At 32.9% G+C, this 18608-nt stretch overlaps 1 protein-coding gene across 2 annotated transcripts; it reads right to left on the bottom strand.

The window, feature by feature from the left end:
- Positions 1-671: 671 nt before the first annotated feature.
- Positions 672-4851, bottom strand: LOC140805761 (uncharacterized). 2 transcript variants are annotated; one of them, XM_073162057.1, is made up of 6 exons: positions 4618-4851; positions 2041-2305; positions 1897-1933; positions 1459-1564; positions 1089-1199; positions 672-946 (listed from the first exon to the last, which is right to left on the bottom strand). In XM_073162057.1, the coding sequence occupies exons 1-6, from the start codon at positions 4738-4740 to the stop codon at positions 830-832; spliced, it is 759 nt and encodes a 252-aa protein (XP_073018158.1). In that variant the 5' UTR covers positions 4741-4851; the 3' UTR covers positions 672-829. The 2 variants fall into 2 exon arrangements, with proteins under 2 accessions (XP_073018158.1, XP_073018159.1); XM_073162058.1 differs by having other exon boundaries at positions 2041-2299; positions 4618-4831.
- Between the last annotated feature and the right edge of the window lie 13757 nt (positions 4852-18608).

Genomic DNA, 18608 nt, shown 5'->3' with positions numbered 1-18608 from the left:
TAATTTATCGTTGCAAGACAAGATTATTTTGAGTTAATTATGAAATAAACTGATTTTTGTTTATACTGAACTACGAGGTTTGTTGTTTGGCGATTATGTGATCGCTGACCAATGTCGATGTCAATTAACCCCGATTTCGGTGCGTGTCACATAGTACCTGAGCATTATTGATAGAGGGTAGGTGAATCAAATATGTCAACAGCCTCGTTCCAAGGAGGAGGACAAAAGATTTTCAATTTCAACCGATCAGTATTTGATAGTAAGGTTGTGTAATTAATACTTGGGATGATATTATTAACTGTGCTAACCTTGGTACGGAAGTTATGCATGAACGTAATTCTCATAACTTCCCTTTAGATCTAGTTGCTATAGAAGCTCCAACAAATGAATAAGACTTGTTCTTAGTGTATATTAGTGGAGATGAGTTTTTGAAAATAGAATATTTCAATATTAAAGAAGCAATAACCCCGTGCTAAAGCAAAAAATAGGTTTATAAAATATGAATAATAAGATTATATTTGTGAAATGAGCCAAACGTAAGATAAAAACAATGATATGTAATAAATTATCTTATGATTCATATCAAAACTAGAATTCATTCTAGTTTTTATCAATTCCAACATAAAGAAAGACAATATTGGAATTATGAAAAATATTTCACCAAAACGCAGTAACTAAAAAGGTCTCTTTAAAAGTAAAAACTCTTGATGTTTCATCTCCACTTATCGAACTAAATTCGTCCAATTACTATATCATATCTCTACTCATATTGAACAAGAGTTTTCCTTTAGTTTACGACATGATGGATCATATGTTTTTAGTATATTAGCTAGCAATCTTGAATAGGAACAAGCTGCAGTTTTCCACCATAAATCTCTGGAAGCTGGCATTCCTCTATGTCTTCTAGTAGAGTATCCTTCATTCTCTTGTTATCGACGAAGACGATCTATATTTACAAAGAAAATTATGTTACATTCATCATCGAGCCGTATTAATATCCAAACCTCCCACCTTCGTTACTTAATTTTAATCAAATTAAGCGCCACTTTTCAATAGCTCACGAAGCCATATATAGATGTTGTAATTACCTTATTTCTGGTATTTTTGTCGATAAATGGGTAAATGAACTTCCACAGTGTCATGAATATGTTGGGTGCGTTAATAACCAGCACTTTCCCAAGTCTTTCCGGATAGTAATCCTGCAATGGATGGATCATTAGACAAACAAACAAACAACCAGCCAGAATCGTTAAATCATGCATCGCAAGATTTCGTTCCAGGAACTTCATTAGTTAGTAATTAATAAGCCCTTTTGGTTTGGTGTGTGTAGATCGAGTGTTTGTCGTTTCACCAAAAACTATATTTGATTGTAACTAACACTATAACTCTAATGTTTTAAACTGTACAACGGCTCAAACACCACGTTTCAATTGTTATTACAACTAAACGAAAACTAACCTGTAAAATTGCAAGGGCTGCAAGGTAACCGCGAACATCACTGTTACGATAGCCATATCCTTTTAAATCTCCTATAATTATGAACTTTTCAGGTCCATCTGTTATTCTGAAAGGCATCAAGAAACACATGGTAGCTAAAATAGAGAAAAAAATATTTGCACATTAGTAACTTTTCTATAAAATGAATATTTTGAAAATATGTTTAATAATTTATTTAATCTCATATCTATTTATAAACTTATTAATATATTTACATACGTATTAAATTTACATTTAAAATAACTTATGTAACTTATTTGATTTATTAAATAAACTAATTCAATTTTGGAATAGCCAACAACCTGATTATTAACAACATGTATATTTAAGACTATTATTTTACATATATAATTATTTTTGTAATATAATATTATATAAATAATAGAAGATGGTACGTACCTTGAACACAATTTGTCAAGACTGAACACCAGAAACCCTGAAAAAAAATAAGCAAATTAATTTTTGAGCAACAAATTAGCAAAAAAATAAAAAATAAAAAAAAATCAAGAACTACAATTTAATTTAATTCCAATAAATAATTACGTTTGAATTCATCTATTCCTCCTTTGCACATAAAATGCCTTGCACCAAAAACTACCGCAACGGGTTGGCCTTTCTTGTCTGTTCCTTGCTTGAACATCTTGTTTTGTGCTATTTCATTTCCGACTTCTGAAGCCGAAACAAAACCCTTGGGAATAAATGTTTGCTTCCATTTAAGGTATTTCAAAAACATCGCCGAGGCTTTCTCCACGTCTAGATCGCGCGCACGAAGAAATCTTCTTAGCGTCGAATCATCTACATCCTGTTGCTTGTACATACACGAAGATTTAAAATCGAATGATTCAAATTCGTGCGACAGATCAAATCTTTACTTGTTAGGCGTTTGTAACGTCTATTACAAGCGCACTAATTTGATTTGATATTAGTTCTAGTTAATTCTAAAAAATTGTCAACAAATTTTTTATTTTACATTAAAGCACCATTTTTATAATTTTGTTAAACAAACTCTGCGTCAACAGAATTTCTAGAAAAAAGGAAAAAAAATCTTGAAGAAACAAACTTAAACGTACATAAATTACTTTAAAATATTAATAAGTTATAAATTTCATCACTGATAATATTAAATTAAATTCCAAATAAGAAATTATAAGATTTTTTTGTTCATTAATGGGTTGGGGAGCCCATGAAATTACTTGTGCATTCTCTTAATTGAATGCGTTATCAGTTAGTTGGTCAAGAAATATGTTTTAACTTAAAGGGTACGTTATTATATTTGTCCACAACAGCTTAAATTCGAGGCTACAGTTTATCAACCAATTACCTGATTTAGATTTGACGATGACTTGTAGTTCATCTTGAATTAAGATCTCAAGCTTGAACGAAGCAATTTTGACGATGATTTGTAGTTTATCTCGAATCAAAATCCTAAGTTTGGACGAGGTTTCAGGTTTTATACTCAATTATGACAATCTTTTCTCAACTTTTAAAAAAATAGATTTAATTTTTCTTATATGATCTCCATTTTTGAGTTAGTGTGAATATTCCAATATAATTTCAAGAACCTAAGATCTAGAAACTCTTTGCTACCGACCTCTATATAGTGTTTGTAATATCTAAAAATAAAATTATTTTTCAGTAATTAATCATTTAAAAAATTAGTTTTTTGTGTTTCTTAACTTCAGATTTTTCTTCATTTTCTTCTTGATTTAATCAAAATATCAAATCTAGTTTCATGGTGATTTTGAATTTTCAAAAATGATTATGACATTTTGGTAAATAAAATGAAATATATTTGATGCTTTTACTCCCAATAAATTTAATGCAAAAACTTGTGTGAGTCTGTCTCATAGGTCGTATTTTGTGACAGATATTTTATTTGGGTCATCTATGAAAAAAAATTACTTTCTATGCTAAGAGTATTACTTTTTATTGTGAATATCGGTAGGATTGACCCGTCTCACAGATAAAGATTCGTGAGACCGTCTCACAAGAGATATATTCTAAATTTAAAGAGATAGACATGTGTTATCAATTAAAAGTAATTTTGATATTTTTATTAAAACATTCTAATTAATTTTTTTTCTATTTTTCATTTTTATTTTCAAACATTATGTACTTTTGATTTTTTAGGGTTCTTCACCGTATATAAATTTAATTACTTTTCCTAATGCAGGGGAGAGTTGAGTAGGGACAAGGTGTCGCCACTCGCCCCCTTGGCTCCGTTTCTGAATGTATACATGCAATATATATATATATATATATATCAAAACTTGACTTGGACGGTCAAGATTTAGAATACCGAGCCATCATCCATCATACCGAACCGAGTAAAATTATGTGTTTCTTATTTTTGTTCTTTTGTTGCATACTTTGCTGATTCATATCGCATTCTTGTTTGTATTTCTGGAAGGAAAGTTTCTTAACACTGATGTTGCGCCGGCTGCTTCTTAGAGTTTTTTAAACATGTTTCATGTTAAGATTGAGACTCGAATTTAACTCAATCCTAAATACTACTTCAAGAGGAAATGATTGTCCAAGTCTATATATGCATCTCTCGAGGATTTTATCTAACCGATTGGACAACTAACACACTCTCTCATGCCCATAAATCAATACTTGGAGCGTGAAATTTTCAAATGACCAAACTAGCGGGTGACTCAACTATGAGAAATCAACACACAACGGTGGAACAGAAGCTCTAATACCATGTTAAGATTGAGATATGTACTTAATTTAACTTAAAAGTTATCTTAAAAGAATGGTATTGTCCAAGTCCATATATGTAAACTCTCAGAAATTTTATCTAATCGACTAACATTCCAAGCTCTTATTTTATAAAGATTTTGACTATTTTAACAAACTTTAAATTTGTTTTTTCTTTTATATTAGTCAAACATATATTTCTTATAAAGCTTTTGAGGGTATATTGCCGCTCATTTTTCCTTACATGGCTTGGTAGATAAATTACATAGCATTTCCATCAAATGAATTAGAACTTCAATAAAAAGGATATTAAAGCTCATGAAATACTTATATATATATATATATATATATATATATATATATATATATATATATATATATATATACCAGTATTTGTGCGTACAAATATATACCTACCTTGCAACCAGAAACTTGCTTTTCAACCATATTTCTCATCAAGCCGATCTTCATCTTCTCCTCATTTTTCTCTTTGATTTCTTCTGGGGAATAAACATTTACGTCTTCTTCTTTCTCCATCATTCTTTTCTTCCTCGAAGCAAATTTCAGCAGGAATATAATGGTTTCCTTCTCTACCGAATTTTATGAATATAAGTACTTAATTTAATGAATTTATGGACTTATAAAGGGTGAAGGATGGCGAGTCGGGGCATATTCATAATTTCACAGTTTGGTATTTTTGAATAGCATTTGGTCAAGTCATCATGTAGAAAAATAAAAAAAATAAAGCAATCTTCAATAAAAAAATACATGTTTTGAAAAAAATCTTCAATATAATTTAAAGATAAGGGGTGAAACTGATATAGGTGGCTCATGCGAGAGGTGGGCGATCTATTGTTGCGTGAGCTGCATTTAATGGTCATAACTAACCTACAACCACCCTTTTGAACCGATTTTTTTATTGGGTTTTTAAGAAAATTGCAATTTTTATTGATTAATTTCTTGTATATATACATTTATTTACATATGTAAAAAGAGGGAAGAAAAGTATTTACTAACTACAAGAAGTCGAGTTTGACAAAGATTAGCTAGGTTATGTTTGGTGACTTCTTTCTTGTATTATTGGCGATGTTTTGTTTTGACTTTCGAGAGCTTTTGAAAAGTATATTGAAAATAAAACACACTTCATAAAATATTGTTACGGTTTGGTCCAATATTGACCGATAATTCGAATTAGGGAGGTATACGACCTAAGCCGTTGGAGAGCTACTAGGATTTTGGTTCGGTTGAAATCTCGCTCGAGATCGTTCGTTAAGTTTATCGAGCCGAACTTGAGTTTAAGGATATTAGACTCCTAAACTTGGTAGCTTGTTAGCGAGCCCGAGATTGACTAGTTTTTTTGGGATTTGAGTGTACAATAATAACTTGCATTGCCCACGTCGAAATTTGTGCGTAAGGAGAGTGATTAAAATGAAATAAAATAAGAAGCATGCCCCCTTAATTTCTCATATATATCTTAAGAAGCATTGCAGTCGGCTAAGAATGCTTTCCGATCTCGAAAACGATCTTGTTTAATGAGCTTCAAATCGAGTCTGCTTAACAAACCAAACTCGAGCTAGACTTTTTAAACATGATAAATAAACTATTAACAAGCCAAACAAGCTTAAATCGAGCTCGAATTTATACACCTTACAAGAGGCAAACTCGAGCATCATATTATTCGGCTCGACTCAACTCGTTTACATCCCTAATTCGAATAGATTCCACTTGATAAAATGAAAATGGATTGAATAAAAAAAATCTTCATCGACATGAGTTTAAAATATTTATTTCAAAAATTAATTTAAGAAGAATAACATATTATATAAAAATTTATCTTATTAAAAATTCACGGGGAAAGTGAAAGTTCACTTTGTCTCAGGTTGTAAAAAATATAGAAAAATATTTATTTGGTCTACTAATTTTCTTAATTCTTGGTTTTGATCAACTAGTTTTTCTAAGTTTGGTTTTGATATACTAACTTTTAATTTTTTTGATTATTTTGGTCTAGTTGTCGATGTGACACTAGAAATTCTGATGTTATATCGAAAAATGCTTATATGTCATCGAAAATGATGATGTGATGTTGAAAATTGATGACTCGTCAAATGTCACATCAACAATCTGATCAAAAGAGCCGAAAACTATAAGTCAGCCAACAAAATCAAACTTTGAGAAGTTAATGGACTCAAACCCAAAACTGAGCAAGTTAATAGACAAAAAAAATTATTTTTCCCATAAATAATATCATCTTTTTATATATATATTTTTTCGTGGTAAAATTGTATAATTAATAAAAGTTATCATTTCCTCAAATGCTAAGAGCTATGAGGAGTCAGTCTATGTTCCACGAGAGTGATTTTTTTGATATCTTAATACTATTAGGCATAGTTTGGTACACATGATAGGATAAACATGTGATATATAATATAAGGATAAGTTAAGGATAAATAAGATATATGATATTATATTTAATGTTTGGTATGATTTTAATAAGAGTGATTAAATTTATATATTAGATTGTAATGACAAAATTAACCTTATCATAATAAATTTTATAATTTCAAATTTGTTGCTTGAGTTCATATTTCTTATTTGTTCATGCGTCGACAGTGTTTGCATGATTTATTTTTATTTTACCTAACTTTATATATTATATAATATGATAATTGAGCCCTTAATTTTGTTAGCCAAATCAAATATAAATTTTTAAAGTTAATCGAGTGATACTAATAATTTTATTGAGATTCATACAAATCATTTATATAATTATCTCAAGTTCATTTATATATTTATCATATTATATAATATATAAAAATATTTATTTAATTTTAATTTCTACTTAAAAGTAAAATAAGAGAACAATAGGGTTTAGGATTTTTATATATTGAGGGCAATTAAGTCATTTGTGGTGTTTTTATCATTAGATTAAAATTATAACATCTCATTTAAGGGATACTTTATCCCTATATAAATTATTTATCACGGGCTCATGATAATATCATGAGCTTTTAAAAAAATGTACCAAACATGGGATAAGAGATGATTATTTATCAATCCATCTCTTATCCCATGTACCAAACTATGTCTTAGATAATGTGAGTAAGCTGTCATTCGATAATTAAAATCCTCAAATAAGGAAACCCCATAATTGACAAAGTCATTCTAATTATGTATGCAATTATATTTGTATTATTGCGTACATGCATTTCCTTTTTTTTTTTTTTAAATAAAGACCGTTATTCTTAGTTTTAAAGTCAAATCCAAACACAGCCTTGATGTATAGTTCTTTGTAAAACATTTTTCGAAGACTAATATGGCGAGTTTGACTACAATTATTTGAAAAACTTAAAGAAAAAAAGAGAAGAAAATTACAATTATGGTTTTAAATATTTGTCTATTTACGATTTTTTCATCAATTTTAGTTTTAACTTTGTATCTTTTAATTTTTGGAAGTTCGGTTATTTTTTTACACAAACCCTCGTGAGTATCATGTTGGAGAAAGTACTAAAATTTCACAAAAAAATAAAACTAAGATAAATAACTAAGATCGAAATTTGACAATATCAATTGCAGAGAGATTAATATATAAAATCAATATTATAATTTTTCCAAAAGTAAATTATATCTAAAAAAAATTCATCCAAAATTTTCTGAAAGTCATTTCGTTGGGACGAAATAATGGCCCATGTCAGGAAAGTGATCGACACGTTGATCTTGGATACAACACAAGAGAGGAATTGTATAGTAACTATCAGCTATGATTATTGGTAAAACAACAAGCGCTTGATCCTACAATTGATATCAGATTCAATATCATGTGTTTGATTTTCATAGATTGAATACAATCAGTGAAATTATTAGAAAAGAAACCGTTGGAATGCGAAGATTTCATCTACCAGGATAATGGTCGACATGTTATGGTTGGACTATTATACGGTATGAAATTTGAGTCGCGTTATTACCATCAGCTATTCCATGAATTTGAAACATACACGAAGGAATTAGCATTAAGACAACTCGGTAACATCATTTAATTTGAACGAGGCGGATAGCTAGATATGTAGCCCACATACACGTGAAGATTGGTGAGTTTTTGTTTGAACTTTCTCTATTATTTTTTGATAGAAAATTACATTTGGAATACCGCAGCATAGTACTAGTGGTTGGGAGCTATTATTACGGACATACTAGCTACTTCCAAAATTTAATATCCAAACCAAATATATTTTTAAAAATTTATAGTGAAATACTTTTTAAAAAATATTAGTCAAATTATCAATAATTTATTCTCTAATTATTTTATTTTTGCTTGAAAAATATTTATCAATATCTCTTGGGTATCTTTGAATTATTCCCTTTTAATCTGTGCTTACACAAATATTTAAGAGTAATTGCTTAGTTATTACTTCTTAAAATATTATAAATATATTTGAATATATATATAATTTTCTCCTTCCATGCTGGATAAATTAATTCATATAAGATAAACATTAAAAAATATTCTTAAAAAAATAAAAAATCATCATTTAATTATAAATTTATTCAAATCATAATAATATATTTTCATGTGGGTTATATAATTTAAAAGATTTTTCTCCTAAAATTTCACTCGAAATCCTTAATTTACCTCTATTACAATGTAGATTATTGGAAGATTGTATTTTAGTTAAACATAAAACAAAAGCAAAGAATTACCACAAAAATTTGAAAGGGAAATTATAGATAGGAGACAACACACTAATAAATGTTATGGTGGAAAAAAATTGTAATTTTTGAGAATACAATCAAAGTCCTATATAGAAAGAAAATATAAGGGTAAGAATATAAGTTAATAAAATAGAAAGATATCTCCATTGGGCAAAGCAAATCAATGAGAGATTAGTCTTAAAGTGGATAATATCATATTATTGTATAGATATATGAATTACATGGCATAATAAGTGACACCGTTTGTGGGAAACAGAGTCATGGTTTAGATTGATCCATGTTGGTTGAATCCTCAGATACTTAAACGAAAGATGTAAGGACTCCCAGTAAATCCGTGATGAGCTCTCGAGGTGGGTGATGCTTGTATTTCATTTAAAGCATGTGCCCCAACGCAGTGAAGATGAGTGACCTCGATTGGATGACAGATAGACATGAAGTTGAACCACGATAATAATGGTGGAACTTCGTTTAAAGGATGAATAGTTGGGAATGCAACCAAAGTTCCACATTGAAAATACAGGAGAAGGCCATTGGTCAACAAATTCCACGATTATCATTTTCTCCGAACCACGTCGAAATCCGATTTCAGTGCCTGTAACTTGTTCCGGTTGACTAAACCTTTTGATTTAACAGAAACGGATCTGATTTTATCATCATCCAGAACATCAAGAATCATGTACGTGTCGGCAAGAATAGTCAGGCAAAAATTAAATAAGGTGGGGACGGAATGTTTTGCATGTTTTAAAACATGTGGTTGGCCGAAGGCAAATTTGAAATGGAATTGTTTTACGCGTATAAAACGCGTCTTCACACGGTCAAGAGGCTCTATAAATAGAGCTCCCCCCTTCATTCTGAAATCATCCCTTCTTCGAGTTTTCTCTCATCTTATAAGCATTTAAGTGCTTAGTTCTATAATATTTGTGAGGTATTTGTTCTCCTGTATTAAGAGAGTGTGTGTTCTCTTTGGAAACACAGTGAGTGAGTTGTACACCACAAAATATTATAGTGGAAATTCTTTTCATTTTGCCCGTGGTTTTTACCCTAATAATTTTAGGGATTTTCCACGTAAATCTCGGTGTCCAGTTTATTCTTTATTTTCGGGTTTTTATTATCTCAAATTCTGCACGTGGGACCAACAAGTGGTATCAGAGCCTTGGTTTAAATTTTTTAAAATTCTGAGTATGCTCTGTGGTTGCAGCCTAGACTGATCTTCCACATCAGAAAAGATTTTTCGAGATTTTTTATTTAAGGCAGGATTATTTTGTCCGGTCTACTAAAATTGTTGTAGACATAATGGCGGGAAAGTACGAGATAGCAAAGTTCAATGGAAGCAATTTTATGCTGTGGAAAATAAAGATACAAGCAGTTTTAAGAAAAGAAAATTGCTTGGCGGCTATTGGAGATAGACCGCTGGAAGTTACGGATGATGAAAAGTGGAATGAGATGAATTTAATGTTGTTGCCAATTTATACTTGGCTATAGCTGACGAAGTTTTGTCAAGTATCTCTGAGATAAAAACAGCCAAAGTTATCTGGGATACTCTGACAAAGATGTACGAGGTCAAGTCGCTACACAACATGATTTTCCTAAAGAGAAAGCTTTATACTCTTCGGATGGCGGAATCCTCATCGATGACCGACCATATCAATACACTAAATACTCTATTTGCCCAACTCACTTCCATGGGGCATAAAATAGGGGAAAATGATCGTGCAGAGCTTCTACTTCAAAGTCTACCAGATTCATACGATCAACTTATCATCAACATTACCAACAATATTCTTATGGGCTTTCTAAGATTCGACGATGTCTTAACTGCGGTTCTCAGAGAAGAAAGCCGGCGCAAGAATAAGGAAGATTGGTTGGTAACATCGAAGCAGGCAGAGGCTTTACCGATGATAAGAGGAAGATTCATGGACCGTGAGTCCAATGGGAGTCAAAGACGAGGTAGATCAAAGTCGAGAAGTTAGAAGAAAAATATTTACTGCTTTAAATGTGGCGGTAAAGGGCACTTCAAGAAAGAGTGTACGAGTATCGATAAAAGCTCTCAAGGAATGTGGCCAGTACTTCAGGCAGTGGTGAAATATTATTCAGCGAAGCGGCAATTGTTGCAGAAGGCAGGCACAAATTTTGTGACACAGTGGATTATAGATTCAGGTGCGACGTGGCACATGACGTCTCGGAGAGAATGGTTTGATCATTATGAACCAGTCTCAGGAGGATCTGTATTCATGGGAAATGATCATGCCTTGGAAATTGCTAGGGTCGGTACTATCGAAATTAAAATGTTTGATGGCACCATTCGCATTATACAGGAGGTACGACATGTGAAAGGACTGACGAAAATCTTTTGTCCTTGGGGCAATTGGATGACATCAGATGCAAAACTCGTATCGAGAACGAGATCATGAAAATTGTGAAGGGCGCGCTTGTGGTTATGAAGGCGGAAAATGTTGCTGCAAATCTGTATGTACTTTTGGGAGAAACACACAAAGAGACAGAACTAGTTGTTGCATCAATTGGTTCAGGAGAAGAATTAACAGTGTTATGGCATAGAAAGCTCGGGCATATGTCAGAACGGGGTTTGAAAATTCTCTCAGAACGGAAGCTGCTGCCGGGACTTACAAAAGTGTCACTACCTTTTTGTGAGCACTGTGTTACCAGTAAACAACACAGATTAAAGTTTGGCACTTCTACTGCCAGGAGCAAAAGCATATTGGAGCTGATTCATTCGGATGTTTGGCAAGTACCGGTCGTATCCCTAGGAGGAGGGAGATACTTTGTCTCGTTCATTGATGATTTCTCTAGGAGATGTTGGGTGTATCCAATCAAGAAGAAATCAGATGTTTTCCAGGTCTTCAAAGATTTCAAAGCGCGTGTTGAACTTGATTCAGAAAAGAAAATCAAGTGTCTGAGGACTGACAATGGAGGAGAATATACCAGTGATGAATTTGATGCATATTGTCAACATGAGGGCATCAAAAGACAATTCACGACGGCTTACACACCTCAACAGAATGGAGTGGCGGAACGGATGAACAGGACCTTGTTGGACAGAACAAGAGCTATGTTGAGGACTGTGGGTCTAGAAAAGTCATTTTGGGCGGAAGCAGTCAAAACCGCTTGTTATATTATCAATCGTTCTCCTTCAGTGGCGATTGATCTGAAGACTCCGATGGAGATGTGGAATGGGAAGCCGACAGATTATTCTCATTTGCATACATTTGGAAGTCCGGTGTACGTTCTGTACAATGAGCAAGAAAGATCAAAGTTGGATTCAAAATCCAGAAAATGTATCTTCTTGGGATATGCTGATGGAGTAAAGGAGTTTCGCTTGTGGGATCCTACTGTTCACAAGCTTGTCATCAGCAGGGATGTTATCTTCGAGGAAGATAAAGTAAAGGGAGAGAAATGCACACCGAATTCAGAAACTACTATTTTTCAGGTGGAAAATAAGACAGACGAAGGTCAAGTTTCTTGTGAAGCAGTACCAGAGCATGAAGAACAAGAACATGTTGAGTCTGAGATTTCCAATGTGAGGCAGTCAACTCGAGACAGAAGACCACCAGGTTGGCTTTCAGATTATGTCACTGAAAGCAACATTGCATATTGTCTATTATCAGAGGATGGTGAGCCATCGAGTTTCCACGAGGCTACTCAAAGCTCGGATGTATCCTTGTAGATGATAGCAATGCAAGAAGAGTTGGAGGCATTAGACAGAAATAAAACTTGGGATCTTGTTACACTACCACGAGGGAGGAAAGCCATTGGAAACAGATGGGTCTATAAGATCAAGGGTGATGGCAATAACCAAGTGGAGCGGTATCGTGCTAGGTTGGTGGTAAAAGGATATGCTCAGAAAGAAGGCATTGACTTCAATGAGATATTTTCTCCTGTGGTTCGGCTTACAACAATCAGAGTGGTGCTGGCATTGTGTGCGGTGTTTGACCTACATCTAGAACAGCTAGATGTGAAAACAACATTTCTTCATGGAGATCTTGAAGAAGAAATCTATATGCTCCATCCAGAAGGTTTTGCGGAAATAGGCAAAGAGAACTTGGTTTGCAGGTTGAAGAAATCTCTGTACGGTCTCAAACAGGCGTCGAGGTGTTGGTACAAGACATTTGATTCCTATATCATGAGCCTTGGATACAACAGACTGAGTGCAGACCCTTGTACGTATTTCAAGAGGTCTGGTGATGATTATATCATTTTGCTATTGTATGTAGACGACATGTTGGTAGCAGGCCCCAACAAAGGTCAGGTCCAAGGATTGAAGGCACAGTTGGCTAGGGAATTTGATATGAAGGACTTGGGACCAGCAAACAAGATTCTAGGGATGCAAGTTCACCGAGACAGAAGTAACAGAAAGATTTGGCTTTCCCAGAAAAATTATTTGAAGAAAGTCTTGCAACGCTTCAACATGCAAGATAGTAAGCCAATATCGACCCCTCTTCCTGTTAACTTCAAGTTATCCTCCGAGATGTGTCCTAGCAGTGAAGCAGAGAGGATGGAGATGTCTCGAGTACCGTATGCATCAGCAGTGGGAAGTTTGATGTTTGCCATGATATGTACAAGACCAGAAATTGCTCAAGCAGTGGGAGCAGTTAGTCGGTATACGGCGAATCTTGGATGAGAGCATTGGAGCACTGTTAAGAGGATCCTTAGATACATTAAGGGTACCTCGAATGCTGCATTATGTTATGGAGGATCGGATTTTACACTCAGGGGCTATGTCGATTCAGATTATGCAGGTGATCCTGATAAGAGAAAATCAACTACTGGTTATGTGTTTACACTTTCAGGAGGAGCAGTAAGCTGGGTTTCAAAACTGCAAACAGTTGTGGCGTTATCTACAACAGAGGCAGAATATATAGCAGCTACTCAAGCTTGCAAGGAGGCAATATGGATTAAAAGGTTATTGGAGGAGATCGGACACAAACAAGAGAATGTTCCTTTGTTTTGTGACAGTCAGAGTGCCTTCCACATCGCAAGGAATCCAGCCTTTCATTCCAGGACGAAACACATTGGAGTACAATTTCACTTTGTACGAGAAGTAGTAGAAGAAGGAAGCGTGGATATGCAGAAGATCCATACGAAAGAAAACATAGCTGATTTTCTGACCAAGCCAGTAAACACTGATAAGTTTGAGTGGTGTAGATTCTCAAGTGGTCTAGCGGAAACGTAAGCAGTAGGGAATGGCAAGATTGAAAGGATGTGTGGAGATGTGTTGGATTCTCAATCAAATCTCCAAGTGGGAGAAATGTCGGCAAGAATAGTCAGGCAAAAATTAAATAAGGTGGGGACGAAATGTTTTGCATGTTTTAAAACATGTGGTTGGCCGAAGGCAAATTTGAAACGGAATTGTTTTACGCGTATAAAACGCGTGTTCACACGGTCAAGAGGCTCTATAAATAGAGCTCCCCCCTTCATTCTGAAATCATCCCTTCTTCGAGTTTTCTCTCATCTTATAAGCATTTAAGTGCTTAGTTCTATAATATTTGTGAGGTATTTGTTCTCCTGTATTAAGAGAGTGCGTGTTCTCTTTGGAAACACAGTGAATGAGTTGTACACCACAAAATATTATAGTGGAAATTCTTTTCATCTTGCCCGTGGTTATTACCCTAATAATTTTAGGGGTTTTCCACGTAAATCTCGGTGTCCAGTTTATTCTTTATTTTCGGGTTTTTATTATCTCAAATTCTGCACGTGGGACCAACAGTACATACCCTTAGTTTTTCATAAATTGCATGTAGAGATATGAGCCTAATGTTTTCAGAACCATATCAGTAAATTTCAGCCCTACTAACCTTACCACCTTCTTCTTGTTTCCCTGATACAGTGCATCCTAAGAACTAGCCTCACTTAATATTTTAATGCAATTACACAATGTGGTACTGGACTGCTACGGTATGATCAGTTCGAGCATTCCTCTTGTTCTTTTATTTTACACTTTATCTTGAATAACCACGGTTAGTTGTTACGTGTCTTTTCTTTAATGTGAAGTTTTTGGGCACGACCGTGCCTATTATGAGGCAAATGAGTCCAATGTCTTAGGCCCATCTTTTTTTTGGGGTCAAAATTTTTTTTAAAAAAATTATTATATATAATACTAGTTACTAGATAGTCTTAAACCAAGTATTAATTAAATGGAACTTGCTTAGCCTGTTATCGATTTATTCCCCAATCTTCCTCAATATTCATCTGCAGACAAGCCTTAATCGACTCCAGTCGTTGCGTTGTCTTTAGGTTTGATTGAAAGACCCGTGAGGATCTGTAAGTCTATTTTCTTGTATTTGCTTTGTTCGGGCTTCTAACTTTTTATTGTAGTTTTTTACTTTCTTTAGGGCTTTATACGGTATCTATAATCTACGTTTTTTGGCTGAAATTTTGGTGGACGTAATACTTATCCGGCTTTCAAATGCTCATATTGCTTATAAAATCTTGTTGACTATCCCGGTCACAGTAACAAGTGCAGAGCGAAGTTTCTCAAAGATAAAGCTCATTAAAACTTTTCTCCGATCAATCATATCACAAGAAAAATTGAATGGATTGGCTATGTTATCGATTGAGAAAGAAATTACTGAACAACTTGATTATACAGACTTGATTAGTATTTTTAGCTCTAAAACTGTTAGGCGGGCTGTTTTTTAGTGATCATTTTAGACATGTTTGATATTTTTATTCCTTTAGTTTTTTATATTGTCTTTGACGTATTGATTTAATTTGAAAATTTTCTATGGAACTAAAAAAAATATAAACACAAATTATGATTCAGATGTCTCTTTTTAAAAGTTAAACTCTTGCCCAAATATTGTTAGGATCGGCCCTGTTTTTGGGGAATGCCGTCTAAGGAACAAGGGGACGCTGCTTGGGTGTGTATGATGGATATAATCAATTGTTTAAGTTCGCGAAGAAAATAGAGACTTCTGGTGAAAGGGGAAGGTCGGTGGGGTGTTGGATTTGTGGCAGCCACGCTCTTCTCTTCTCACCACCAAACCTCAAAACTTTATTTACCAAACAAAACAAATATTATACTTCGAGCCGTACCTGTGTTCAATCGAGCTCGAAGTGAAAATTTAAAACATGTCATCTGATTATAATAAATAATGCAATAATTCAGTTAGAAAATAATAAATACAATAAATAATACATAAATATACCAAAAACAATATATTACATAAAAAACAAGTAAATAAATATTTGAAATAATTGCATAATACTGATCTAGCTCTTTTATAGAAAAATAATATATATCAAATTTGTTATAGAAAAGATATTATAGATGATTATTGATATTGTTACCTATTCAAGTTCTGTAAATCTACTCTATAAATAGAGGTCTCCAATGATGAATAAAGTACACAAAAATCATTCTCTCTTCTCTATATTCTCTACTATTCACAACACGTTATCAGCACGAGTGATCTTCAAGGTAAAATTTATAAATAATTTATTCTTATTCTTGTATGAATGCTCTTGAAGAAGCACAATATTTAGATTTAATATTGATGCTCCCGAAATAGCACAAATTATAGATTTATATTGATGCTCCTGAAGAAGCACAACTTTTAATTTTATGTTGATGCTCCTGAAGTAGCACAACACGACTTTATGTTGAAGATATTGATAGATCTATGAATAAAATATTAATGAATAAGATTTATCAATATTCCCGAAGAATCTTGATCTAAAATCATAAAGATCTATCAATATCTATGAATAATATTGATATAAAATATAATGTTATCGTATTCCTAAAGAATTTAGATAACTATCATATGTTTCGACAATATTCTTGAAGAATATTGATTATAAATGTATTGTTGTTTAAGATTTATATTATTTGGATTTTGATGATTTAACTAGTCGCTAAAATTTTGTGTGAATACTAGTATTTACTAGTTCTATGATAATTTTTGAGTCAATCACAATACTATATTTGATATCAATTAGACCAAAAAAAAAAAAAATATTTAATTGGCTTTAATTTATGGTACAAAATTTTAATGTTTCAACTTAGATAAAGGATCAACATTTTAGAAGCATTTTGAAATGATAAATTAATCGACATTATAGAATAAAAAAAAAAAAAAGAGTTTTAGATTTTCGATTGAGGATCCGAAAATATTTTTTTATTGTGTTTGAATGGATAAATTTGATTTTGATTAACGATTTTTGAATTGATGATTTTATCTTAGAACGATTTAATAGATTGATTTCAAGTTATCTCATCTTCTATGTATTTTAAATCCATCCCCGATGCTATTGAAATTATTTAAATTTGTATAAAGTTCATTTGAAATTTACTTGGATTTTGTATATCTAAACAAATTATTGGTATTGCAGTTCTTGAACTGTGAAATTCTAGGTGTGGGAGTAATTTTTTTAAGACATAAATTTTCTTATAATTTCTTTAAGTCCAAAGTGTTGGATTTTTTTTTTTTTTCCTTTTCAAGAAATATATGGCTTGTTTACGAAGTTGGGCAGGATTCTGTGATATTTGTTTTACGTATTTAGAATAATTGTGCGTAAAAGAGTTTTATTTTCTTTAGTTTATAATGCTACAATTTGTAATTAGTGCAATTTGTAATAGATACATAAATTATTAATTGAGCACATCTCAATGTACACCTGCATCGATGTTAGTTTAACAAATAGAATAACAAAATTTCAAAATTGCATAGTAAAAGTAGTAACATGCATAATTTGTTATAATATTTATTTTCAATAATAGTAATGCAATTTTACTCTATTTATGTCATGATTCTAATTATATAATTTTTTCTTTTTTTTTTAAGTTGCAATGGCGAACATCACCAAACTTGAATTTGAAGCACTTGACTTGACTGGAAAAAATTATTTATCATGGATTTTGGATGCCGAGGTCCACCTTATCTCTATGAATTTAGGAGATACAATAAAAGAAGGAAATGAAATGTCCCAGCAGGACCGTGCAAAGACACTTATTTTTCTCCGTCATCACCTCAATGATGGGTTGAAAGTCGAATATCTCACTGTGAAAGAGCCACGAGAGCTTTGGAAAAATCTAAAAGAAAGATTTGACCATCAACGAACTGTAATTCTCCCAAGAGCCCGATATGAATGGATGCACCTACGGTTACAAGATTTTAAGTCCGTAAGTGACTATAACTCTGCATTATTCAAGACTAGTTCCACACTGATACTTTGTGGAGAGAAAGTCGCTGATCAAGACATGTTAGAAAAAACATTCTCCACTTTTCATGCATCAAACGTGCTCCTGCAGCATCAATATCGTGAACGTGGATTTCAAAGGTACTCTGAACTCATCTCATGCTTACTATTTGCTGAACAAAACAATGAGCTGCTCATGAAAAACCACCAAATGCGCCCAACTGGATCCACACCATTTCCTGAAGCAAATGGAACTACATTTCCTGAAGAATATGAAATTGCATTTCCTGAAGTGAATGCTAATTCCACTAAAAATCATAACAATGAAAGTGGACGTGGACGTGGACGTGGGCGTGGGCGTGGGCGTGGGCGTGGCCAAAGAAGATACTATCAGCAACAAAATGGAAAGAAACATAAAACAAGCCACCAGCAGTGGAATTCCAATAATGAAGAAGCAAAGGAGAAGAGTTCCAAAGTATATGAAGAAAAATGTTATAGATGTGGAATGGAAGGGCATTGGTCTCGTACCTGTCGTACGGCAAAAC

Source organism: Primulina eburnea, chromosome 11, assembly GCF_022965805.1.
Source record: "Primulina eburnea isolate SZY01 chromosome 11, ASM2296580v1, whole genome shotgun sequence".
NCBI lineage: Eukaryota > Viridiplantae > Streptophyta > Magnoliopsida > Lamiales > Gesneriaceae > Primulina > Primulina eburnea.
This window is presented reverse-complemented; position numbering and strand designations above follow the sequence as displayed.